The sequence below is a fragment of the Oncorhynchus mykiss genome, chromosome 2 (genome assembly GCF_013265735.2).
Source record: "Oncorhynchus mykiss isolate Arlee chromosome 2, USDA_OmykA_1.1, whole genome shotgun sequence".
In the NCBI taxonomy this organism is placed as follows: Eukaryota; Metazoa; Chordata; class Actinopteri; order Salmoniformes; family Salmonidae; genus Oncorhynchus; species Oncorhynchus mykiss.
Window position 1 is genome coordinate 29,171,386 of NC_048566.1, and position 26,085 is coordinate 29,197,470.

At 41.3% G+C, this 26,085-nt stretch overlaps 1 protein-coding gene across 3 annotated transcripts; it reads left to right on the forward strand.

The window, feature by feature from the left end:
- Nucleotides 1-712: 712 nt before the first annotated feature.
- On the forward strand, nucleotides 713-25,255 carry LOC100136336 (metalloreductase STEAP4). Of its 3 annotated transcripts, none has more exons than XM_021557405.2 (11): nucleotides 715-961; nucleotides 1,045-1,268; nucleotides 1,440-1,547; nucleotides 1,868-1,938; nucleotides 2,081-2,168; nucleotides 14,196-14,474; nucleotides 14,559-14,653; nucleotides 20,339-20,449; nucleotides 20,567-20,609; nucleotides 21,484-21,648; nucleotides 24,595-25,255. In XM_021557405.2, the coding sequence occupies exons 2-11, from the start codon at nucleotides 1,047-1,049 to the stop codon at nucleotides 24,856-24,858; spliced, it is 1,446 nt and encodes a 481-aa protein (XP_021413080.1). In that variant the 5' UTR covers nucleotides 715-961; nucleotides 1,045-1,046; the 3' UTR covers nucleotides 24,859-25,255. The 3 variants fall into 3 exon arrangements, with proteins under 3 accessions (XP_036800446.1, XP_021413080.1, XP_021413091.1); XM_021557416.2 differs by having other exon boundaries at nucleotides 726-924; XM_036944551.1 differs by having other exon boundaries at nucleotides 713-1,268.
- Nucleotides 25,256-26,085: the final 830 nt, after the last annotated feature.

Below are 26,085 nucleotides of genomic sequence, written 5' to 3' on the forward strand. Positions count from 1 at the left end.
CGTAACTGTTGTTACATGCAATATGCTTTGCGGACTTCACCGAACAGAGCTCGCTCTCCGGCTTTGTGATGAAAAAAATGTGTGGTTGAATTTATTCTGCCACTGTGTCTTCATATTGTCTCAGACTTAGGCCTATATATCAAGGTCCCAAGGCATATGAACTAACAGGTTATAGAGAAAACAACGGTTGTAATATGGCCATTTTTTACTGGCTTGGCTTCCCCAGTGATTTTACCGCTACTGGTTTACTGTAAACTAAGCCCAGTCTAAAGCTTGGGTTCACTAATTATTCTGTGCTCTGATCCACCTCAAGCATTTAGATTGCTCTTGCTGTGATGAAACCAGTGTTTAAAGAAACATTTGAGCTCAAGGTCACCAACTGCTGTATTTGGGAAACACTGTTCATGGTGATGTAACACAGTTCTTCTGGTATTTCACATTCTGTGATTTTTGGAGTTACAAGCTTATTGTTGCACACAATGGAATGTTGTCACATCTTTGAACAAAAGCCATCTGGGGTAAGGTAGTATTACAACAAACCAAAGTGCATCAGCTGTTGTGTTATTGTCATGAACTGTGGACCTGTGCTTGTGTGAACCCAGAACGACCACAGTGATCTGGCATCTTTCCAGGTCTGGAATTCCACTATTATGTAACATCCCTGCTTCCCAGAAACCACTGGCCTGTCCTCAGAGACAACACAGAGTTAGTGCCATGGGCTTTCCTGCCCACACACACACACACACACAAACAAGCAAAACCCCTCCAACGGAATTTCCACCTTGGCAGAGAGACTACTCCCTTTCCTCCTCCCTCCAGGAGCACGCCCAGACACAAATAGAGATTCAGTCAGTCGTGTCTAGAGGTGTCTGCTATAGAACTTCGCGAAGTGAAAGGGACGTTCATCCTGCGAGCTCCATTTATGTGAATATACTTTTTCTGTGATTGAAACTTCAGGAAGGTATTTTAAACTCTTTGGTCTTTTTGACACTTTCTGTTGATTCTATCTACGACTCAAGGAGGTCTTTGCCTGTCTCTGTTCAGGCATGACGGGTCAGGAGAGGAGTGAGGAGAAGAGTGAGTGTGTGTCCCTGTCTCCGATGATGGAGGCTGTCCCTGCCCCACCTGAGAGTGAGAGGGTGTGTGTGTTTGGGACGGGGGACCTGGGGCGCTCTCTGGGCCTGCGTCTGCTGCAGGCGGGGTACGGTGTGGTGTTCGGCAGCCGACGCCCCCACAGCCGCAGCAGCCTCCTACCCCACGGAGCACAGGTACAAAATAAAGTAGATCTGGATTTATGTGGTGATATGTTAAATGTGGATATGGGTTTTTACTTTGTTGAAAATGTATTTCAATATATTTCTTTATGTTTGAGGGAGTATATGTCAATATACTGTATTTGTGTTTAAGTGTGTATCAATATGTTGATGATGTATATGCAGGTCCTGGGTCATGCTGCAGCTGCTCAGTCAGCCCATCTGATCTTCATCGCTGTCCAGAGAGAACACTACGACTTCCTGGTACCACTGGCCAATCAGCTGAAGGGAAAGGTAGCATATATGTTTTATTACTTCTGCTATATGTATGAATATCTGTTTTGTCACCATGCAACTGTAAAGTTGCCGAATATAATGTATGTCCCAGCGTATTTAGCCAATATATTCTATGTTCCAGTGTATTTCAAATCAAATTTTAATGGTCACATACACATGGTTAGCAGATGTTATTGCGAGTGTAGCGAAATGCTTGTGTATTTAGCAAAAATATTGTACGTACCATTGCATTCAGCCAATAGTATGTATATATATTCCAGTGATTTTGGCAAATATAAAGTATGAACCAGTGTATATGATGCCATGTTGGATTGCAGGTGTTGGTGGACCTCAGTAACAACCTGAGGAAGAATCAGTACCCAGAGGCCAACGCAGAGTACCTGCAAAGGTGAGAGCTATACAGTGTAGGTTGTTATTATGTGTATGTTTTTTTGTTAATGAGGAATGTTTTTGTGTATGTTGTGTATAATGTGTATGTATATAATGTGTATGTTGATATAATGTAAATGTGGTTATATGTACCTGAACAGTCTGGTTCCTGGAGCTGAGGTGGTTAAAGGCTTCAACACCTTGTCTGCCTGGAGTCTGCAGAATGGACCTTCAGATGCCAACAGACAGGTACACACCGAGGTTTAAACCATGCCCATGAAACCAATTGGCTACTAGATTCAACTCTATATACACTACATGACCAAAAGTATGTGGTAGTATGTTGTCATGTCTCTGACTCTGATTAAATTATATGACATGCTATTTTATTACATTGATTACCTAATGTTTAATTGATTACGTGATTGAATTAAACCATGCAACAATTAAACCATTAATATCCTGGGGTACAACAGAAGCATTCATTATATAGAGCAGTTATCTCCCGAATCCACTCTCTTAAAAATCTGAAGATCTTTTATATCAATAGCAGTCAATTATTCATCATCACCTCGATCCGTCTCCTTCTGATTGTCGTAAGTACTTGGTTATCTGCACAAACCCTAGCTAATAAGTTCAGCAATACACAAATTGGCTTATTTTTTATTATTATTTATTTACTAATGTCGTGTCTTTACTATCACTAACTGAAGACTGATAGTTTTTATCAAAGATTCTCTGCAATTAGTTACTACACGATCAACTGCTTAATCACGTAACTAATTAACTAGGAAGTCGGGGCACCAAGGAAAAATATTCAGATTAAAAAGTTATCATTTCCTAAAATAACTTTTCAGATATTTTATCTGATCAATTAGTCTTTGAATTAATTAATGATTTACTTTACCTCACGTTAGTCTCATTCCAAACATCGTAAATTGTTGGTTATCTGCACGAACCCAGTCTTCACTATGAGTCATCCATACATCAATTGTCTTAAATCATTTATTTATTACTAACTAAGTAATTCACAGAAATGCATAAACAAACAAACAAGGTAAATGTAATGATTGGAGAATGTGCTATAGTGGGCTAAACCGGCATGGCGGCTTGTTAGACAAAAGGGGAAGTGGGGGTTGACTAAGAAGTCACTACAGAGTGATAATTACAACAATTGAAATGCTAATCCTTTACACATGAACGCTCACTCATTCGGGAACAATTGCAATCAATATATATATTTACGCTCAGTGTGTCATCTTGATCGCTGGTGAAAAGTTTGTGTATTTTGTAGAATTGTCCGTCTCTCTCCCTCTCTCTCTCTCTCTGTCTTGGTTAGAGGGGATAGTTCAAAGTGACATTAGTTATAGAATGGATGTTTCGGCGGTTGTTGTTCTTCGCGTTCAATGATACCGAATTCCTAGCTGCAGACTAATAATTAGCATCAAAGACTTGTTCTTATTCTGTTGGTATCGATGGTCTAAGAGTTTAACCACGTGGTATGGTTAAAAGATTCAGCTATGGTCTACAACCTTTGTCCTCCTAATGGAGAAAAACATGGTCTCTCGTAATTGAGGTAAGCTTGGTCTGCTGATCGAAAACCCGAGTGGGTTTTTTATTGGGAATGGCAGAAAAGGCTGTCCCAGGATGTCCGACCCTAACTGGGCTCAGGGGCGGTCCTCTGATTTAGTTCAAATCAAAAGGGAATTGTATTTTTCTTCATTAAACAGTCCAAAATCATATGACACAATTATACAAACAGTATCATACTCACTCATTCATCTTATACAACACTTAGATGTAAACCTCATATGAGGCTATTATATAAACAGCGTTATGGTAATGTGGCCACACCGTCTCCCATGAGCTTTCCCAAGTTGTGACAAACAGACCAGTTCGTAGCTGGATTCTTCACCGATCTTTTATACATTCTCCGGAACATGAAATTGGTTCGTAACTCAAGTTCTGTGAGGTGGAAGGATTTCCTTTATCCTTCTGTGAAAGTTTACTCTCTCTCTACTATGTGGCCATGTGGCAGGGTCTTCTCAGGAATTTACGACCTCTGACCACAGCAGCCTAGTTGAAGGAGGCAAGGGGGAGGCAGGGAGAGGGGGATGCTATACCCAAAGATGCCAACGTCATGACACTAAATACCAAAATAATCACACAGAATTACACATTTATGTATATATATATATATATATATATACACACATACTCAGGATAGATCATACATCGATTACAAATCAAGTCATGAAAGCCCCTAGTGGGCTGACTCAATATGACGGCTGGTTACACAAAGGAAGGGGGTTGGGTTTGAATGAAAGAGCGGAAAGACTAAGGGACAAAGGGATTGGGTCTCTTTCAAACCTTGAGAAGCTATGCTACCGAAATACAGAATCTAATAAAAATGCAAGATATGTATTTAGTCCGAGCTGCGCTTCGATAGATGGGTCGAAGACAGAAGACTGGTTTACCCAGCAGAGATCGTCATTGTCCTTTTGAAGAATCTTTCTGGTCGTAGTGTTGTAGAGCGGAATACGTTAAAGTACCCTGTCATTCTTTGGAGATTCTTGAGAGTCTTTCCTTTCCTAGGCCACGTACGTTTACAGCTGCAGCTGATAAACCGACGTCTAAGATGTATCACTTCTTTAGTTAATAATCGTTCAAAGTTCACACCAAGTTGCCATAATCAGCTTGTGCTGTATTCTGGCTGGTCTAGTCGAAATTCACCATTCCAGTGTGGTGATTGTCACCTCCGCATTGAAATGCACCCTTTTAAACAATAGGACAGTAGTCCTAACATTTATGGAACTAAATGTTAATTTCGTTAGGTTGTAGTTGAAATTAGCCAGTTTTAAACATACGGACAACAGTCCTCACGTCATCGGGAACGGAGGTTGACTTCCGTCAACGGGCTTTTATACTGGGGGAGAGAAGGGCATGTTTCATAGTTCTCAACCAACGTCTGTTCACTTGGGCGTGGCCACTGTGTGAGCATAAATTTACTTATGAAAACAATTCTCTCATTTAGAAGCTAAACTCCCATGTTCTCACCAATAGTTTCATATTTAAACATTAAAATTGCACAACAATTCCATCTGAATCTGATAGCTAGAATGTGTAGACTTTCCAAGATACAATTTATGTCATCCTATCATCAGACAACAACTGATCTGACATCATATTCTTTAAGTACCAAAGGACACTTTCAACTGGTTGAGAAAGGGAAATATTGTTTCATTCCCCAACCTTTTGATGGTACCATACTTTCTCTGTGGTAACACAGGGCTTGCCAAGAGTCCATTGTGTAGAGTGGAGAGAAAAGGGGGGGAAAGGTATTTATGAGGGGTCACCAACAGGGCAACGTCATGACAATGTGGACACCTAATAGTCGAACATCTCATTCAAAATGATATAGGCATGGAGTTGGTCACCAATTTTCTGCTATGACAGCCTCCACTCTTCTGGGAAGGCTTTCTACTATGATGGAACATTGTTGCGGGGACTTCCATTTAGCCACAAGCATTAGTGAGGTCAGGCACTGATGTTGGCCGATTAGGCCTGGCTCGCTGTCAGTGTTTCAATTCACCCTAAAGGTGTTCAATGGGGTTGAGGTCAGAGCTCTGTGCAGGCCAGTCAATGTCTTCCACATCAATATAGACAAAACGTTTCTGTATGGAGCTCGCTTTGTGCACAGGGGCATTGTCATGTTGAAATAGGAAAGGGCCACAAAGTTGGAAGAACAAAATCATCTAGAATGTCATTGTATGCAATAGCATTAAGATTTCCCTTCACTAGAACTAAGGGGCCTACCCCGAAAAACAGCCCCAGACCATTATTCCTCCTCCACCAAACTTTGCAGTTGGCACTATGCATTGGGGCAGGTAGCGTTCTCCTGGCATCCGCGAAACCCAGATTCATCAGTTGGACTGCCAGATGGTGAAGTGGGATTCATCACTCCAGAGAACGTGTTTCCACTGCTCCAGAGTCCAATGGTGGAAAGCATTACACCACTCCAGCCGATAGTTGGCATTGAGCATGGTGATCTTAGGTTTGTGTGCGGCTGCTCTGCCATGGAAGCCCATTTCATAAAGCTTCCGACGAAAAGTTATTGTGCTGATGTTGCTTCAATAAGCAGTGTGGTGCCTCCAGAGGCAGTTTGGAACTCCGTTGTGAGTGTTGCAACTGAGGATAGATACATTTTTTTACACGCTACGCACTTCAGCACTCAGCCGTCCCGTTCTGTGAGCTTGTGTGGCCTACCACGTCGCGGCTGAGTTGTTGTAACTCCTAGACATTTCCACTTCACAATAACAGCACTTACTGTTGACCGGGGCAGCTCTAGCTGGGCAGAAATTTGATGAACTGACTTGTTGGAAAGATGGCGTCCTATGACAGTCCCACTTTGAAAGTCACTGAGCTCTTCAGTAAGACCATTCTACTGTCAATGATTGTCTATGGCGAATGCATGGCTGTGTGCTGATTTTATACGCCTGTCAGCAATGGGTGTGGCTGAATTAGCCGAATTCACTAATTTGAATGGGTGTCCACATGCTTTTGTATAAATAGTTTATATACAGCGCCTTCAGAAAGTATTCATACCCCTTTACTTTTTCCACATTTTGTTGAGTCACAGACTGAATTTAAAATGGATTACATTTAGTCTAACTGGCCTACACACAATACCCCATAATGTCAAAGTTCTACACTGTATCGGCAGGATAGAACAGCAGCCTCTGGTACGACAAGGGGTGGCGGCCTATGTATATTTGTAAACAGCTGATGCACGATATCTAAGGAAGTCTTGAGGTTTTGCTTACCTGAGGTAGAGCAGGTAGCCTAGTGGTTAGAGCATTGGACTAGTAACTTAAAGGTTGCCATATCAAATCCCTGAGCTGACAAGGTAAAAATGTGTCGTTCTGCCCCTGAACAAGGCAGTTAACCCACTGTTCCTAAGCCGTCATTGAAAATAAGAATTTGCTCTTAACTGACTTGCCTAGTAAAATAAAAATCTCATGATAAGCTGTAGACCACACTATCTACCTAAAGAGTTTATCTGTATTTTTTGTAGCTGTCTATTTACCACCACAGACTGATGCTGACACTAAGACCGCACTCAATGAGCTTTAAACCGCCATAAGCAAACTTGAAAAAGCTCATCCAGAGGCAGCACTCCTAGTGGCTGGGGACTTTAATGCAGGGAAACAAATCAGTTTTACCTAATTTCTATCAGCATGTTAAATGTGCAACCAGAGGGGAAAAAACTGTACACCACCTTTACTCCACACACAGGGGCACGTACAAAGCTCTCCCTCACCCTCCATTTGGCAAATCTGACCTCAATTATATCCTACTGATTCCTGCTTACAATCAAATATTAAAGCAGGGAGCACTAGTTGACTCGATCAATAAAAAAGTAGTCAGATGAAGCAGATGCTAAGCTAAAGGACTGTTTTGCTAGCACAGACTGGAATATGTTCTGGGATTCTTCCAATGGCATTGAGGAGTACACCACATCAGTCACTGGTGCAGTGATGACATCATCTCATAGTGACTGTACGTACATATCCCAACCAGAAGCCATGGATTACAGGCAACATCCGCACTGAGCTAACAGGTAGAGCTTACGCTTTCAAGGAGCGGAATATAAGAAATTATAAGAAATTCTGCTATGCTCTCTGACAAACCATTAAACAGGCAAAGTGCCAATACAGGACTAAGATTGAATTGTACTACACCGGCTCTGACAATCGTCGGACATGGCAGGGCTTGCAAACTATCACAGACTACAAAGGGAATCACAGCCGAGAGCTGCCCAGTGACACAAGCCTACCAAACGAGCTAAATTACTTCTACACTCGCTTCGAGGCAAGTAACATTGAAATATGCACGAGGGCATCAGCTGTTCCAGACGACTGGGACCACGATGTGAGTAAGACCTTTAAACACATCTACATTCACAAGGTCGCAGGGCCTGACGGAATACCAGGATGTATACTCCGAGCATGCGCTGACCAACTGGCAAGTGTCTTCACTGACATTTTCAACCTCTCCCTGTCTGAGTCTGTAATACCAACATGTTTCAAGCAGACCACCATAGTCCCATAGGTATGTACGGCAGGACCAAATCAGAGAGATAGTTAGGACCAAGCCCATGTAATGCTTTGTAGTGCTTAGCAGTAAAACCTTGAAATCAGCCCTTGCCTTGACAGGAAGCCAGTGTAGAGAGGCTAGCACTGGATTAAAATGATAAAAAAATGTGGTTCTAGTCAGGATTCTAGCAGCGTATTTAGTGCTAACTGAAGGTTATTTAGTGCTTTATCCGGGAAGCCGGAAAGTAGAGAATTGCAGTAGTCTAACCTAGAAGTAACAAAAGCATGGATTAATTTTTCTGCATCATTGTTGGACAGAAAGTTTCTGATTTCTGCAATGTTCCTATGAGGGAGTCTAAAACCAGACTGAAGCATTTCTTATACATTGTTTGTCTTCAGGAAGGCAGTGAGTTGTAGCGCAACAGCCTTTTCTAAAATGTTTGAGAGGAATGGAAGATTCGATATAGGCCGATAGTTTTTTATATTTTCTCGGTCAAGGTTTGGCTTTTTCAAGAGAGGCTTTATTACTGTCACTTTTAGTGAGTTTGGTACACATCTGGTGGATAGAGAGTAGTTTTATTATGTTCAACATAGGAGGGCCAAGCACAGGAAGCAGTTCTTTCAGTAGTTTAGTTGGAATAGGGTCCAGTATGCAGCTTGAAGGTTTAGAGACCATGATTATTTTCATTGTGTCAAGAGAAATAATACTAAAACACTTGAGTGTCTCCCTTGATCTAGGTCCTGGCAGAGTTGTGCAGACTCGGGACAACTGATATTTGAAGGAATACGCAGATTTAAAGAGGAGTCTGTAATTTGCTTTCTAATAATCATGATATTTTCCTCAAAGAAGTTAATGAATTTATTACTGCTGAAGTGAAAGCCATCCTCACTTGGGGAATGCTGCTTTTTAGTTAGCTTTGCGACAGTATCAAAAATAAATTTCGGATTGTTCTTATTTTCTCAATTACGTTGGAAAAATAGGATGATTTGTTGTCTGTGAATTTATAGCACAACTTTTGATGCTCCTTGGTTGGGGTCTGAGCAGATTATTTGTTGCAATTGCAAATGTAATAAAATGGTGGTCCGATAGTCCAGGATTATGAGGAAAAACATTAAGATCCACAACATTTATTCCATGGGACAAAACTCCGAAAGCCTTTTGGAGTGGGTCTGTGGACTTTTCCATGTGAATATTAAAGTCAACAAAAATGTGAATATTATCTGCTATGACTACAAGGTCCGATAGGAATTCAGGGAACTCAATGAGGAACGCTGTATACGGCACAGGAGGCTGTAAACAGTAGCTATAAAAAGTGATTGAGTAGGCTGCATAGATTTCATGACTAGAAGCTCAAGATGAAAACGTTTTTTTTTTTGTAAATTGAAATTTGCTATCGTAAATGTTAGCAACACCTCCGCCTTTGCGGGATGCACGGGGATATGTTACTAGTGTAACCAGGAGGTGAGGCCTCATTTAACACAGTAAATTCATCATGTTTCAGTCAGACCAATTACATCAAGATTATGATCAGTGATTAGTTCATTGACTATAATTGCCTTTGACGTAAGGGATCTAACATTAAGTAGCCCTATTTTGAGATGTGAGGTATCACAATCTCTTTCAATAATGACAGGAATGGAGGAGGTCTTTATCCTAGTAAGATTGCTAAGGCAAACACCGCCATGTTTAGTTGTGCCCAACCCAGGTCGAGGCACAGACACAGTCTCAATGGGGATAGCTGAGCTGACTACACTGACTGTGCTAGTGGCAGACTCCACTAAGCTGGCAGGCTAGGCTGGCTAACAGCCTGCTGCCTGGCCTGCACCCTATTTCATTGTGGAGCTAGAGGAGTTAGAGCCCTGTCTATGTTGGTAGATAAGATGAGAGCACCCCTCCAGCTAGGATGGAGTCTGTCACTCCTCAGCAGGCCAGGCTTGGTCCTGTTTGTGGGTGAGTCCCAGAAAGAGGGTCAATTATCTACAAATTCTATCTTTTGGGAGGGGCAGAAAACAGTTTTCAACCAGCGATTGAGTTGTGAGACTGCTGTAGAGCTCATCACTCCCCCTAACTGGGAGGGGGCCAGAAACAATTACTCGATGCCGACACATCTTTCTAGCTGATTTACACGCTGAAGCTATGTTGCGCTTGGTGACCTCTGACTGTTTCATCCTAACATCGTTAGTGCCGATGTAGATAACAATATCTCTATACTCTCTACACTCGCCAGTTTTAGCTTTAGCCAGCACCATCTTCAGATTAGCCTTAACGTCGGTAGCCCTGCCCCCTGGTAAACCGTGTATGATCGCTGGATAATTCGTTTTAAGTCTAATACTGCAGGTAATGGAGTCGCCAATGACTAGGGTTTTCAATTTGTCAGAGCTAATGGTGGGAAGCTTCGGCGTCTCAGACCCTGTAATGGGAGGAGTAGAGACAAGATAAGGCTCAGACTCCGACTCGCTGCTTAAAACCTGTTATGGCTGCAATCCCGATACCGGGATCGATATGACAACTACCAGTGAAAATAGAGGGCGCAAAAATTCAAACCACAGAAATATCATAATTACAATTCCTAAAACATACATGTGTTTTATATAATTTTAAATCTATTTTCATTGTTAATCCCACCAAAGTGTCCGATTTCAAATAGTTTTGTCTGATAAAGTTCATATTTGTATTTTAAAAAATCGCAGTTTACATTGGCGCGTTAGATTCACTAGTTCCAAAAACATCAAGTGATTTTGCATAGCCACATCATTCAACAGAAATACTCATCATAAATGTAGATGATAATATACACATGGAATTATAGATATACCTCTCTCTCTCTTTTTTAAACTTTACGGAAAAAGAAATGCATGCAATAATCTGAGACGACGCTCAATTTAAAAACACCACAGCCGCAAAGATGGCGTCAACATAAACAAGAAATTACATGATAAATATTCCCTTACTTTTGATGATCTACATCAGAAAGCACTCCAGGAATCCCAGGTCCACAATTAATGTTTGTTTTGTTCGAAAATGTCCGCTATTTATGTCCAAATACCTTCTTTTGTTAGAGCGTAATATCGGACAAAAACTTCAAAAAGTGATATTACCGGTTGAAGAAACATTTCAAACTAAGTACAGAATCAATCATTAGGATGTTTTTAACATATAGCTTCAATAAAGATCCAACCGGAGTATTCTTTCTTGTCTTCGTGAGCAATGGAACGCAAGTGACTACCATGAGGAAAAAGTGGGATCACAAAATGGCTGGGAAAACCGAAAGTTTCTGTCGGCTGAATGAGCGACACCGGCTGAGCATTCCTACAGCATTCCCCTCCAGAAACCATGAGAAAGTTGTCTGGCTGCTAGGGACCGTGCGAGGGGATTTATACTAACGTTACCATCTGTACTTACTGGTGGCAAAGACGCTGTTTCATCCTTTCCTACACTGAAATTACCCTTGCCTAACGATTGCGTCTGAAGCTGGGCTTGCAGCACAGCTATCATCGCCGTAAGGCGATCGTTCTCCTGTATATTATGAGTACAGCGACTGCAATTAGAAGGCATCATGTTAATGTTACTACTTAGCGTCGGCTGTTGGAGGTCCTGACGAACCACGTCCAGATAAATCGTACGGAGTGAAAAAGGGGAAAAAACAAAAATATAAACGGTAATTAAAGAGTAAAAACCGTAAAGTTGTCAGGTAGCAAAGTAAGGTTGGCAACAAAAAGCACAGCAACGTGTAAACAAGTCTGCAAGTTGACTCTGTACCGGTACCCCATGTGTACCGGCACCCCCTGCCTCGCTATTGTTATTTTACTGCTGCTCTTTCATTATTTGTTACTTTTATTTCGTACTTTTTTTGTTGTATTTTTCTTAAAGCTGCATTGGTGGTTAAGGTCTTGTAAGTAAGTATTTCACTGTAAGGCCTACACCTGTTGCATTCGGCGCATGTGACAAATAAAATGTCATTTGATTTCCAATATCTCGCAAAGAAGGGCACCTATTGGTTAGACGGGTAAAAAAAAGCCAACATTGAATATCCCTTTGATCATGGTTAAGTTATTCATTACACTTTTATGGTGTGTCAATACACACAGTCAATACAAAGATACAGGCGTCTGTACAGCTTTTAATGGCTATGATATGAGAAAATTGAGGATAGATGAACAACATTGTAGTTGAGTGAAAAGAAGGAAGCCTGTACAGAATAAAACATGTTCAAAAACGTGCATCCTGTTTGTATCAAGACACTAAAGTAATTATGCAAAAATATGGCAAGCAATTAACTTTTTATCCTGAATAGAAAGTGTTATATTTTGGGGGCAAATCCAATGCAACACATTGCTGAGTACCACTCTTCCTATTTTTCAAGCATAGTGGTGGCTTCATCATGTTATGAGTATGCTTGTAATCGTTAAGGACTGGGATGTTTTTCAGGATAAATAATTCATGGAATAGAGCTAAGCATAAGAAAAATCCTACAGGAAAACCTGGTTCAGTCTGCTTTCCACCAGCCACTGGTAGATTAATTCACCTTTTCAGCAGAACAATAACCTAAAACATAAGACCTAATCTACACTGGTGCTTTTCACCATGAAGACAGTGAATGTTCCTGAGTGGCTGAGTTATAGTTTTGACTTAAATCTGCTTGAAAATGTATGGCAAGACCTGAAAATGGTTGTCTAGCAATGATCAACAACCAATTTCACAGAGCATAATGTTCAAATGTTGCACTATGCAGGTGTGGAAAGCTCTTAGAGACTTACCAAGAAAGTTTTGAAAGTACTTACTCAAGGGCGTGAATATATATGTAAATTAGATATTTAGATATGCCATGGTTGCCCTTAGTTTTAAGATGTAATCCAGAGACAGGTGTCTTATACAACAGCCTTCTGCGTGTTCTCTTTTCGACTCCCTCAGCATATTTGCAATCAAACGGCAGAATTTTCTCCATCTCCTTAACTATCATAATCTAATTCCACCGGGCATTCCACTGATTTCAAAACTTGGTCCTCCAGAAAGTGGTGAACAACACTTTTGCAGTTTTACATGTACTACGTGATATCTTTTTTTTTAAACGCTTTAGAAAGGATTACCTACACAAACCGACCAGCTCATGTTATAGACAGTGCTACATGGCAACCAATCCGAATATTATATGGGCATGTCTAGCCCATCCATTATCTCAGCCAATCATGGCGAACGGGAAGGTTCCCATCTTTTTTCCGTAGATAAATCAACTTGGCAATTCTATTCATATTTACAGATGGCATACAAGTTTGTTATTAAGGCACATGAAAGTTGTGCCTTAGAACAGTAGGGAGGTAAGGAAATAAACAGGCCATAGAGGTGAAATAATTATAATTTAGCATTAACACTGGAGTGATAGATGTGCCGATGCTGTGCAAGCAGAGATACTGGGGTGCAAAAGAGCAAGAAGATGAAAAACAATATGGGGATGAGGTAGTTGGGTGTGCTATTTACAGATTGGCTGTGTACAGGTACAGTGATTGCCTGCTCTGACAGCTGATGATTAAAGTTAGAGAGGAACTTGAGCAGTTCTACTGAGCAATATATATTTTTTAAAAGATGGGATTACCTACACATACTAACCAGCTCAAATAGACAGAAGCGTGCAATATGGCAGTCCAATCCGAATTCATCTCTCGACAAGTCCATCCCAATCATTATCACAGCCAATCATGGCTAGCGGGAAGGTTGCTGACTTTTTCAGTGGCTAAAACAACTAGACTGGTCATTTTAAAAATGTATTAGTATTTACAGATGGCATACATGTTTGTTATTAAGGCACATGAAAGGTAACATGTTCCAGAAGGCATTTCTGCCAAAAAACGCATTTTGCTAAAAAAAAAATTGAAATGGTGACCCACGACATACAACTAGTTTCCTGAAACGGGTATATTTCAGAAAAAGGCTCAGTGTCGTTATCCTCACAAAGTGGGGTATTGAAAACAGTGGTGTCAATACCTTTCTAAGATTTTTTTATTACTTGTTAAACATATCTTTCACTGAGCATTTATTAGTATAAAATAATGTAATTTTCCACATTTGTGGAGCACACAATGTAGCTGAGTATTTGAATGATTTATTTTATGCAGGCATTTTTGCTCATATTTATCAATGGTGTCAATTTCAGGACCCCACTGTATGTGTATAAATATATGTCAGGTGTATATCTGCGGGGAAAGTGTGGAGGCCAAGCAGGCGGTGATAGCGGTAGCCATCAAGCTGGGTTTCAGTGCCCTGGACCGGGGATTTCTCTCAGTGGCCCGGGAGCTGGAGGACTTCCCCCTACAGCTGTTCCCCCAGTGGAGGCTCCCCCTGCGCATCGCCATTGGCCTCAGTGCTGCCTTCTTCTTCTACCTGCTGATCAGAGACATCATCTATGCATACGTCACCCAGAGCAAAGACATCTCCTTCAGAATCATGGTCTCACTGGCCAACAAGGTACTGGCCACAGGCCCTCTGAGTGGTTGTGTTTGTGTTTCTCTGTGTGTTACCAGCTGTTCAAGGTGTGTGCGTTCTCCCCAGGTGTGTCCTATCGTGTCTCTGATCATGCTGTCTCTCTGTTACCTGCCTGGTGTCCTGGCTTCCTTCCTGCAGCTCTACAGAGGCACCAAGTACAGGTCAGACCTTTGTGTGTATGTGAGTGTGGTTGCATACATGTATGTTTAATCAATGTTGTGTACGTACAGTTGAAGTCAGAAGTTTACATGCACTTAGGTTGGAGTCATTAAAACTTGTTTTTCAACCACTCCACAAATTTCTTGTAAACAATCTATAGTTTTGGCAAGTCGGTTAGGACACCTACTTTGTGTATGACAAGTAATTTTTCCAACAATTGTTTACAGACAGATTATTTCACTGTATCACAATTCCAGTGAGTCAGAAGTTTACATATACTTGATTGTGCAATGATTGTGCCTTTAAAACTTCTTGTGACTAGCAATCCCGGATCCGGGAGTGCAATCATAGCCTCAAACGAATTAGCATAACGCACCGGACATAAATACGCCTAGAAATCTTTTCTATTAATGAAAATCACAAATGAAATATATTGAGACACAAGCATTTGTGTAAGTTTATCATGGCATAATGCTATGCTAGGCTCTGCTGGCAGCAGGCAACATTTTCACAAAAATAAGAAAAGCAATCAAATTAAATAATTTACCTTTGAAGAACTTCGGATGTTTTCACTCAGGAGACTCCCAGTTAGATAGCAAATGTTCCTTTTTTCCAAAAATATTATTTTTGTAGGCGAAATAGCTCCCGTTTGTTCATCATGCTTGGCTGAGAAATCAACCCGAAAATGCTACCACTACAACGCCAAACTTTTTTCAAAATTAGCTACATAATATCGACAGAAACATGGCAAACGCTGTTTAGAATCAATCCTCAAGGTGTTTTTAACATATATATTCGATAATATATCCGTCGAGGCAATTAGTTTCTCATAAGAAGCGTTTGGAAAAATGGCTACCTCAGTATTTTACGCAAGATTTTCTGCGCGAGACATCAGGTGACCACTTGCTAAATGTGGTCCCTTACGGCTATTCTTCAACAGAAATGTGTAAAAAGACGTCACAATGCTGTAGACACCTTGGGGAAGACGTAGAAAACGTAAGCTCATTCGTAGCTCATTCACAGCCATATATGGAGTCATTGGCAAGAGGCGGTTTAAAAAAATGCGGCACTTCCTGATTGGATTTTTATCTGGGATTCGCCTGTAGCATCAGTTCTGTTGCACTCACAGACAATATCTTTGCAGTTTTGGAAACGTCAGAGTGTTTTCTATCCAAAGCTGTCAATTATATGCATAGCCGAGCATCTTTTCGTGACAAAATATCTTGTTTAAAACGGGAACATTTTTCATCCAAAAATTAAAATATCGCCCCCCAGTTGTAAAAAAATGATGACAGAAAATTATGTCATGGCTTTAGAAGCTTCTGATAGGCTAACTGAAAACATTTGAGTCAATTGGAGGTGTACCTGTGGATGTATTTCAAGGCCTACCTTCAAACTCAGTGCCTCTTTTCTTGACATCATGGGAAAAATCAAAAGAAATCAGCCAAGACCTCAGAAAAAAATGGTAGACCTCCACAAGTCTGGTTCACCCTTGGGAGCAATTTCCAAATGCCTGAAGGTACCACATTCATCTGTACAAACAATAGTACCCAAGTATAAACACCATGGGACCAGGCAGCTGTCATACCGATCAAGACGCGTTCTGTCTCCTAGAGATGAGCGTACTTTGGTGTGAAAAGTGCAAATCAATCCCAGAACAACAGCAAATTACCTTGTGAAGATGCTGGAGGAAACAGGTACAAAAGTATCTATATCCACAGTAAAACGAGTCCTATATCAATATAGCCTGAAAGGCCACTCAGCAAGGAAGAAGCCACTGCTCCAAATCCGCCATAAAAAAAGCCAGACTATGGTTTGCAACTGCACAAGGGGACAAAGATTGTACTTTTTGGAGAAATGTCCTCTGGTCTGATGAAACAAAAATAGAACTGTTTGGCCGTAATGACCATCGTTATGTTTGGAGGAAAAAGGGAGACGCTTGCAAACCGAAGAACACCACCCCAACCGTGAAGCACGGGGGTGGCAGCATCATGTTGTGGGGGGGTTTTGCTGCAAGAGAGACTGGTGCACTTCACAAAATAGCTGGCATCATGAAGAAGGAAAATGATGTGGATATAGTGAAGCAACATCTCAAGACATCAGTCAGGAAGTTAAAGCTTGGTCGCAAATGGGTCTTCCAAATGGACAATGACCCCAAGCATACTTCCAAAGTTGTGGCAAAATGGCTTAAGGACAACAACGTCAAGGTATTGGAGTGGCCATCACAAAGCCCTGACCTCAATCCTATAGAAAATTTGTGGGCAGAACTGAAAAAACATGTGCGAATAAGGAGGCCTTACAAACCTGACTCAGTTACACCAGCTCTGTCAGGAGGAGTGGGCCAAAATTCAACTTATTGTGGGAAGCTTGTGGAAGGCTACCTGAAACATTTGACCCAAGTTAAACAATTTAAAGGCAATGCTACCAAATACTAATTGAGCATATGTAAACTGACGCATTGGGAATGTGATGAAATAAATAAAGTGTAAATAAATCCTTCTCTCTACTGTTATTCTGACATTCTTAAAATAAAGTGGTGATCTTAACTGACCTAAAACAGGGAATGTTTACTAGGATTAAATGTCAGGAATTGTGAAAAACTGAGTTTAAAAGTATTTGGCTAAGGTGTATGTAAACTTCCGACTTCAACTGTATGTACACTACATGACCAAAAGTATGTGGAAACCAGCTTGACGAACATCTCATTCCAAAATCATGGGCATTAATATGGACTTGGTCCCCCTTATGCTATTTTAACAGCCTCCAATCTTCTGGGAAGAATTTCCATTAGATGTTGGAACATTGCTGCAGTGGCTTGCTTCCATTCAGCCACAAGAGCATTAGTGAGGTTGGGCACTGATGTTGGGCGATTAGGTCTGGCTAGCAGTCGGAGTTCCCATTTATCCCAAAGGTGTTCCATGGGGTTAAGACCAGGGCCCTTTGCAGGCCAGTCAAGAACTTCCACACCAATCTTGACAAACCATTTTTGAATGGACCTCGCTTTGTGCACTGGGGCATTGTCATGCTGAAACAGCAAAGGGCCTTCCTCAAACTGTTGCCACAACATTGGAAGCACAGAATCATCTAGAATGTAATTGTATGCTGTAGAGTTAAGATTTCCCTTCGCTGGAACTAAGCCTTGACTGAACCATGAAAAACAGCCCCAAACCATTATTCCTCCTCCATCAAACTTTGCAGTTGGCACTATGCAGTCAGGCAGGTAGCATTCTCCTGGCATCCGCCAAACCCAGATTTGTCCGTTGGACTTCCAGAGAATGCGTTTCCACTGCTCCAGAGTCCAATGTTGGCGAGCTTTACACCACTCCAGCCAACGCTTGGATTTGCACATGGTGATCTTAGGCTTGTGTGCGGCTGCTCGCCATTGAAACCAATTTCATGAAGCTCCAAACGAACACTTATTTTGCTGATGTTGTTTCCAGAGGCAGTTTGGAACTCTGTAGTGAGTGTTGCAACCGAGGACAGACGGGCTTTACGCACGATGCGTTTCAGCACTCGGCAGTCCCGATCTGTGAGCTTGTGTGGTCTACCACATCGCGGCGAAGCCATTGTTGTTCCTAGACATTTCCACTTCACAATAACAGCACTTAAAGTTGAGCAGGGTAGCTCTAGCAAGGCAGACATTTTATGAACTGACTTGTTGGAAATGTTGCATCCTATGATGTGCCACATTGAAGGTCACTGAGATCTTCAGTAAGACCATTCTACTGTCAATGTTTGTCTACATAGATTGCATAGCTGTGTGCTCGATTTTATACACCTGTTAGCAAAGGGTGTGTCTGAAATAGCCGAATCCACTAATTTGAAGTGGTGTCCACATACACTGCCTGCCAAATGTTTTAAAACACCTTCTCATTGAAGGGTTTTTCTTTATTTTTGCTATTTTCTACATTGTAGAATAACAGTGAAGACATCAAAACTATGAAATAACACATATGGAATAATGTAGTAACCAAAAAACTGTTAAACAAATCAAAATGTATTTTATATTTGAGATTTTTCAAAAAGCCACCCTTTGCCTTGTTGACAGCTTTGCACACTCTTGGAATTCTCTCTTAGAATGCTTTTCCAACAGTCTTGAAGGAGTTCCCACAAAGCCTGAGCACTTGTTGGCTCCTTTTCCTTCACACTGCGGTCCAACTCAGACCAAACTATCTCAATTTGGTTGTGGTCGAGGGATTGTGGAGGCCAGGTCATCTGAGACAGGACTCCATCACTCTCATTCTTGGTAAAATAGCCCTTACACAGCCTGGAGGTGTGTTGGGTCATTGTCCTGCTCCTTTTCACCCCAGTATCTCTACTTGCACATTCATCTTCTGCACATCCATCACTCCAGTGTTTAATTGCTAAATTGTAATTACTTCATTATGGCCTATTTATTGCCTTACCTCCCTAATCTTACCTCATTTGTACACACTGTATATAGATTTTTTTTCTTCTCTATTGTGTTTTTGACTGTACATTTGTTTATTCAATGTGTAACTCTGTGTTGTTGTTTGTGTCGCACTGCTTTGTGTTATCTTGGCCAGGTCGCAGTTGTAAATGAGAATTTGTCCTCAACTGGCCTACCTGGTTAAATAAAGGTGAAAATTTAAATTTAAAAAATGATAGTCCCACTAAACCCAAACCAGATGGGATGGTGTATCGCTGCAGAATGCTGTGGTAGCCGTGTTTGTTAAGTGTGCCATGAATTCTAAATAATTCGCAGACAGTGTCACCAGCAAAACACCCCCACACTATATCACCTCCTCCTCTATGCTTTACGGTGAGAAACACACATGCAGAGATCATCCGTTCAACCACACTGCGTCTCACAAAAACACAGCGGTTAGAAACAAAAATCTCTAATTTGGACTCAAGACCAAACAACAAAGTTCCACTGGTCTATTGTCCATTGCTCGTGTTTCTTGGCCCAATCAAGTCTCTTCTTATTAGTGTCCTTTAGCAGTCGTTTCTTTGCAGCAATTCAACCATGAAGGCCTGATTCATACAGTCTCCTCTGAACAGTTGGTTTAGATGTGTCTGTTATTTGAACTCTGAAGCATTTATTTGGGCTGCAATTATGAGGCTGGTAACTCTAATGAATTTATCCTCTGCAGCAGAGGTAACTCTGGGTCTTCCATTCCTGTGGTGGTCCTCATGAGAGCCAGTTTCATCATAGCGCTTGATGGTTTTTACGACTGCACTTGAAGAAACTTTCAAAGTTCTTGACATTTTCTGGATTAACTGACCGTCATGTCTTAAAGTAATGCTGGACTGTTGTTTGTCTTTGCTTATTTGAGCTGTTCTTTCCATAATATGGACTTGGTCTTTTACCAAAAACTGGTTGGCTCAAATGCATTAAGAAGGAAAGAAATTCCACAAATTAACTTTGAATAAGGCACAACTGTTAATTGAAATGCATTCCAGGTGACTACCTCATGAAGCTGGTTGAGAAATGCCAAGTGTGCAAAGCTGTCATCAAGGCAAAGGGTGGTTATTTGAAAATGTATTGAACACTTTTTTGGTTATGACATGAATCCATATGTGTTATTTCATAGTTTTGATGTCTTCACTATATTCTACAATGTAGAAAATAGTAATAATGAAAAACCCTTGAATGAGTGTACTTTTGTATATATGTACTGTATTTATGTTGATTATTAGTGTTTATGTATGTTTAACATCAGGCGCTTCCCTGATTGGCTGGACCGCTGGATGCTGTGCAGGAAACAACTGGGTCTTCTGGCACTGGGGTTCGCCTTTCTGCACGTGCTCTATACACTGATCATACCCATACGGTCAGTTGAACACACACACACACACACACACACACACACACACACACACACACACACACACAGTGAACTGTGTCTTCCGTTGGATTTTAGTAAAGAAAGTATTGATTTTCTTCCCAGGTACTATGTGAGGTTCAAGGCCACTGAACGCACTGTCTCTGTGGTAAGAACACCTACCTAGCTTTAAGGCCAAATTAAACACTTTCAAAACAGTGAACATTGGATAGACAAAATTGTGTCCAGATTTAAGACCTTAATTTGAACACTGTTGACGCTGAGAATTTTCCTGTGCTGCAGCATTTTTATAACCATGTATTAGTGTGAATTTATTTTAAAGAGATTCTCTGGAACTTTTGTATACCTTTTGGCCAGTAGTTCTGAAAGCAGCACTCACGAGCCAAAAGTGGTGAAAACGAGTGCTACGTGATACCAAGTCCTTGCTTTCTCTGTATCTGCTGTGGCCACTGAGCTGTTGGGCAATCCCTGCAACCTCATTGGTTAATGCTGGGCGGGCCTCTTGCTAGCTGTCACTCAAATGTGAGGGGCTGAAGCTCTTTTGCTCAAACTCAAATTGCTAAGTGGCTAGCCCATATGGGGGAAATGTAGGGAAAATGGCGATGCACAGCTTCAAGAAAACGGTCACTTTTCAAGTATTTCATTAATAATTGAGGTACGAAAGTAATTCTGCTCATAGAATATGAATGTATGAACTACATATTGAGACATCTAGCCTAAAGCAGGAGGTTTATAAAATATTTTCTTAGTCGCCATGAAACTGGAGCATGTCTTAACAGTGTTGCATTTTTCAGGTAGACTAATTTTGGCCAGCTAATAGCCTAACCACCAATCAAGTAACATTACATTGGCAGAAAAGTGGGAACGGAGTAAATGTTTGAATGCTGTCGCTGCAGGATTATTTTTCTGGGACAATACTGGTCATATTAAGATCCTACATCTGTACATTGGACACACGCCTACAGTATATAGCAATATTCAGGCACTGGTTTTGATTATAAACACGCCTCTCTCTCTCTCAGATCAGAGAGAACAGGACCACTGAGTTTGACACGACGACGGCCTGGCGTGGTGACTCCTACTTATCCCTGGGGATTCTGGGATTTGGCCTGTACGTTCTGTTAGGAATCACATCTCTTCCCTCCGTCAGTAACGCTCTCAGCTGGAGGGAGTTCAGCTTCATACAGGTGGGATCACCAGGACTGGTCACACTGAATGTTTAGGCCAGACACACTTGTGAGGCACTCATTTTCTGCCCATTTTTACTAGCAGTGGGGGAATAAAATCGATAGTCATACAGTGGGGGAAAAAAGTATTTAGTCAGCCACCAATTGTGCAAGTTCTCCCACTTAAAACGATGAGAGAGGCCTGTAATTTTCATCACAGGTACACTTCAACCATGACAGACAAAATGAGAAAAAAAATCCAGAAAATCACATTGTAGGATATTTAATTAATTTATTTGCAAATTATGTTAGAAAATAAGTATTTGGTCAACAACAAAAGTTTATCTCAATACTTTGTTATATACCCTTCGTTGGCAGTGACAGAGGTCAAACGATTTCTGTAAGTCTTCACAAGGTTTTCACACACTGTTGCTGGTATTTTGGCCGATTCCTCCATGCAGATCTCCTCTAGAGCAGTGATGTTTTGGGGCTGTTGCTGGGCAACACGGACTTTCAACTCCCTCCAAAGATTTTCTATTGGGTTGAGGTCTGGAGACTGGCTAGGCCACTCCAGGACCTTGAAATGCTTCTTACGAAGCCACTCCTTCGTTGCCCGGGCGGTGTGTTTAGGATCATTGTCATGTTGAAAGACCCAGCCACGTTTCATCTTCAATGCCCTTGCTGATGAAAGGAGTATTTCACTCAAAATCTCACGATACATGGCCCCATTCATTCTTTCCTTTACACGGATCAGTCGTCCTGGTCCCTTTGCAGAAAAACAGCCCCAAAGCATGATGTTTCCACCCCCATGCTTCACAGTACGTATGGTGTTCTTTGGATGCAACTCAGCATTCTTTGTCCTCCAAACACGACGAGTTGAGTTTTTACAAAAAGTTATATTTTGGTTTCATCTGACCATATGACATTATCCCAATCTTCTTCTGGATCATCCAAATGCTCTCTAGCAAACTTCAGACGGGCCTGGACATGTACTGGCTTAAGCAGGGGGACACGTCTGGCACTGCAGGATTTGAGTCCCTGGCGGCGTAGTGTGTTACTGATGGTAGGCTTTGTTACTTTGGTCTCAGCTCTCTGCTGGTCATTCACTAGATCCCCCCGTGTGGTTCTGGGATTTTTGCTCACCGTTCTTGTGATCATTTTGACCCCACGGGGTGAGATCTTGCGTGGAGCCCCAGATCGAGGGAGATTATCAATGGTCTTGTATGTCTTCCATTTCCTAATAATTGCTCCCACAGTTGATTTCTTCAAACCAAGCTGCTTACCTATTGCAGATACAGTTTTCCCAGCCTGGTGCAGGTCTACAATTTTGTTTCTGGTGTCCTTTGACAGCTCTTTGGTCTTGGCCATAGTGGAGTTTGGAGTGTGACTGTTTGAGGTTGTGGACAGGTGTCTTTTATACTGATAAGTTCAAACAGGTGCCATTAATACAGGTAAAGAGTGGAGGACAGAGGAGCCTCTTAAAGAAGTTACAGGTCTGAGAGAGCCAGAAATCTTGCTTGTTTGTAAATCCTACGATGTAATTTTCTGGATTTTTTTTTCTCATTTTGTCTGTCATAGTTGAAGTGTACCTATGAAGAAAATTACAGGCCTCTCATCTTTTTAAGTGGGAGAACTTGCACAATTGGTGGCTGACTAAATACTTTTTTGCCCCACTGTATATCACAATATTTTGGACAATATTATGTTGATACCTTGACTCCAAGTATCGATTTGCCTAGGTAGCGTTAGCTAGCGCTAGTCGGCTGTACCTCTGGTATTTTTCATCCTATAGTTTGTTCTCCATCTTCTTTTGAAATAGTGAGACAATGTTTTATTATTTCCATGACTGATAAAAAACAATTTTTCTCATGCTCGCTCTTGTCTTTCTGCAGCAGACATATAATGAACAATATGTTTGGAACATCAAATCGCAATAAAATTTAAGTATCGAATCACAATAGTTATAACATTGTGAAAATTGTAATACATACCGTATCGCACCTAAGTATTGTGATAATGTTGTATCATGAGGTCCCTGGCAATTCCCAGCCCTAATTTGTACACTTACCCCCTTCAGTATTTCCCCTATTAGCGTATTCATGCGGGGTGCAGAGCCAACATCCAGGCCAGAATGCAATAAAACTCCAGGAAAGTAATCTAATTTTCAGCAGACAAGCCAGAGGTTATGTGCTGGGGATATGAAGCTGTATTCCCATCACTACAGGGAACACACACACTCATTCATAATGTAACTGGGTCACGAGAAACTCCGGCTCATTCTCTAATTCATTAATTTCCCTCAAATTGAAGCAGTGATTTAAATGTTAAGTTATTCATCAAATGTAATTTAGGAAGAATATATTAGAACAGGCCAGGAGAATTCACGTGTGTGTGCGCTCGCAGGGGCGGCATGCACCCCAAAACATTTGAAAGGGCAGAAGATGCGTGAGGATAGCTGGGTGACGGCTAGGCCCCGCATCCGGACGTTGGAGCATTTTGTGTTTGTCAAACACCTGAAGCAGCTTTTTCCTGTAATCTAGAGCCAGAATCATCATGCTTAATTCCAGGGGTGGTGGTTCTTTTTTTAAATAAACAAAATATTATTCTCTGCATCTATGCTAAAATTTGGGTAAAAGCTTGAAAGGAATGTGAGTCTTATTCAGTACATTTAGTAATGCTTGCTTTTTTCAAGTCTACCAACCTTGCCAGCAGGCATGCCAACTAAGATTGCTAGCAACTTTAACTTGATTGATAGCCGGAAATGGCTAGGGAGGGGAAACTTTCCAAAATGAAAACAATTAGAAATTAGCTAGTTTGATTGGCAATAGACTAAAATGTAAACAAAGTGAAATTCATAATGGGAGGTCAAAAGTGCAGGTGCTCAAGCTCCCTTAGACCTCTATCTGTGCACGTACCTGGCACGTGTGTGTGTGTGTGTGGTTCATGTGTTCTTTTCTCCCCCACCAGTCCAAGCTGGGTCACCTGACTCTGCTGTTTTGTACGGCGCACACCTACCTGTACGGCTGGAACAGATTCCTGAGTTCCTCCACCTACAAGTGGTACACCCCACCGGGCTACATGCTGTGTCTGGTGCTTCCCTCTGTGGTGCTGCTACTCAAGCTGCTGCTCATAACCCCCTGTGTGGACCGAACCATCACCCGCATACGACAGGGCTGGGAGAGGGGGGCAGATCAGAGGAACCCTAAAGACAGCCAACCACTGATACCTTAGAGGACACACACACACACACACACACACAATAACACCCTCAGTGTGATGACAGCTTTGTCTTTGAGGCATGAACTCTAATTTCTTTGCTATTGTACCCTCAGAGGTTGGCTACCATTCAATCATCGTTTGCCATGTTTCTGGGATCAAAACCCAACAATAACATTTAATTGATATGCAGTCGTATTTATTTTTATATTACACTGTAAACATTGTAGCATTTTAATACATATATTTTCAACAGTACACAAACCAGACACTAGTTTTCACTGGTGAAAGCTCTCTCTATCACTCTCTCATATTCTCTCTTACTGTACATCCTCTCTCTTCTTTGACTGACTGTACAGTTATCCCCGGATGAAACACAGGTTTCAGAGACATATAAACGTTTTTAAATGTATATTTTGTGTCTGTTTCATACATCTCCAGGGGGGTTTACATTGGTTTACATTGGCGCATTATGTTCAGTAGTTCCAAAAACATCCAGTGATTTTGCATAGCCACATCAATTTACAGAAATACTCATAAACATTGATAAGAGTTATAAGTGTTATGTGTGGAATTATAGATCCACTTCTCCTTAATGCAACCGCTGTGTCAGATTACAAAAAAGCTTTACGGAAAAAGCACACCATGCAATAATCTGAGAATGGCGCTCAGAAAACATTTACATATATCCACCATGTTGGAGTCAACAGAAGTTAGAAATAACACATAAATATTCACTTACCTTTGATGATCTTCATCAGAATGCACTCCCAGGAATCCTAGTTACACAATAAATGTTTGATTTGTTCAACAATGTCCGTCATTTATGTCCAAATAGCTACTTTTGTTAACGTGTTTGGTAAACAAATCAAAACTCACGAAGCACGTTCACTAGTTGCAGAGGAAATGTCAAAAAGTTCTGTTACAGTCCTTTAGAAACAGGTCAAACGATGTGTGGAATCAATCTTTAGGATCAATCTTTAGGAACATAAATCATCAATAATGTTCCAACCGGAGAATTCCTTTGTCTTCAGAAATGCAAAGAAACGCAGCTACTTCTCATGTGAAATGCACGTGACCAGCCTGTGGCACACTGCCAGAGACCTGACTCATTCAGCTCTCATTCGGCCCCACTTCACAGTAGAAGCATCAAACAAGTTTCTAAAGACGGTTGACATCTAGTGGAAGCCTTAGGAAGTGAAACTTGACCAATATCCCACTGGGTATTCAATAGGGGCTGAG

What these genes read in the sequence shown, in the direction of transcription:
- LOC100136336 (XM_036944551.1), top strand. Translation starts at nt 1,047, where the DNA reads ATGACGGGTCAGGAGAGGAGTGAGGAGAAGAGTGAGTGTGTGTCCCTG. An exon ending in TGGTCTCACTGGCCAACAAG is followed by an intron (nt 14,475 to 14,558) that starts GTACTGGCCACA and finishes CGTTCTCCCCAG; the next exon opens with GTGTGTCCTATCGTGTCTCT. An exon ending in CTGAACGCACTGTCTCTGTG is followed by an intron (nt 20,610 to 21,483) that starts GTAAGAACACCT and finishes TCTCTCTCTCAG; the next exon opens with ATCAGAGAGAACAGGACCAC.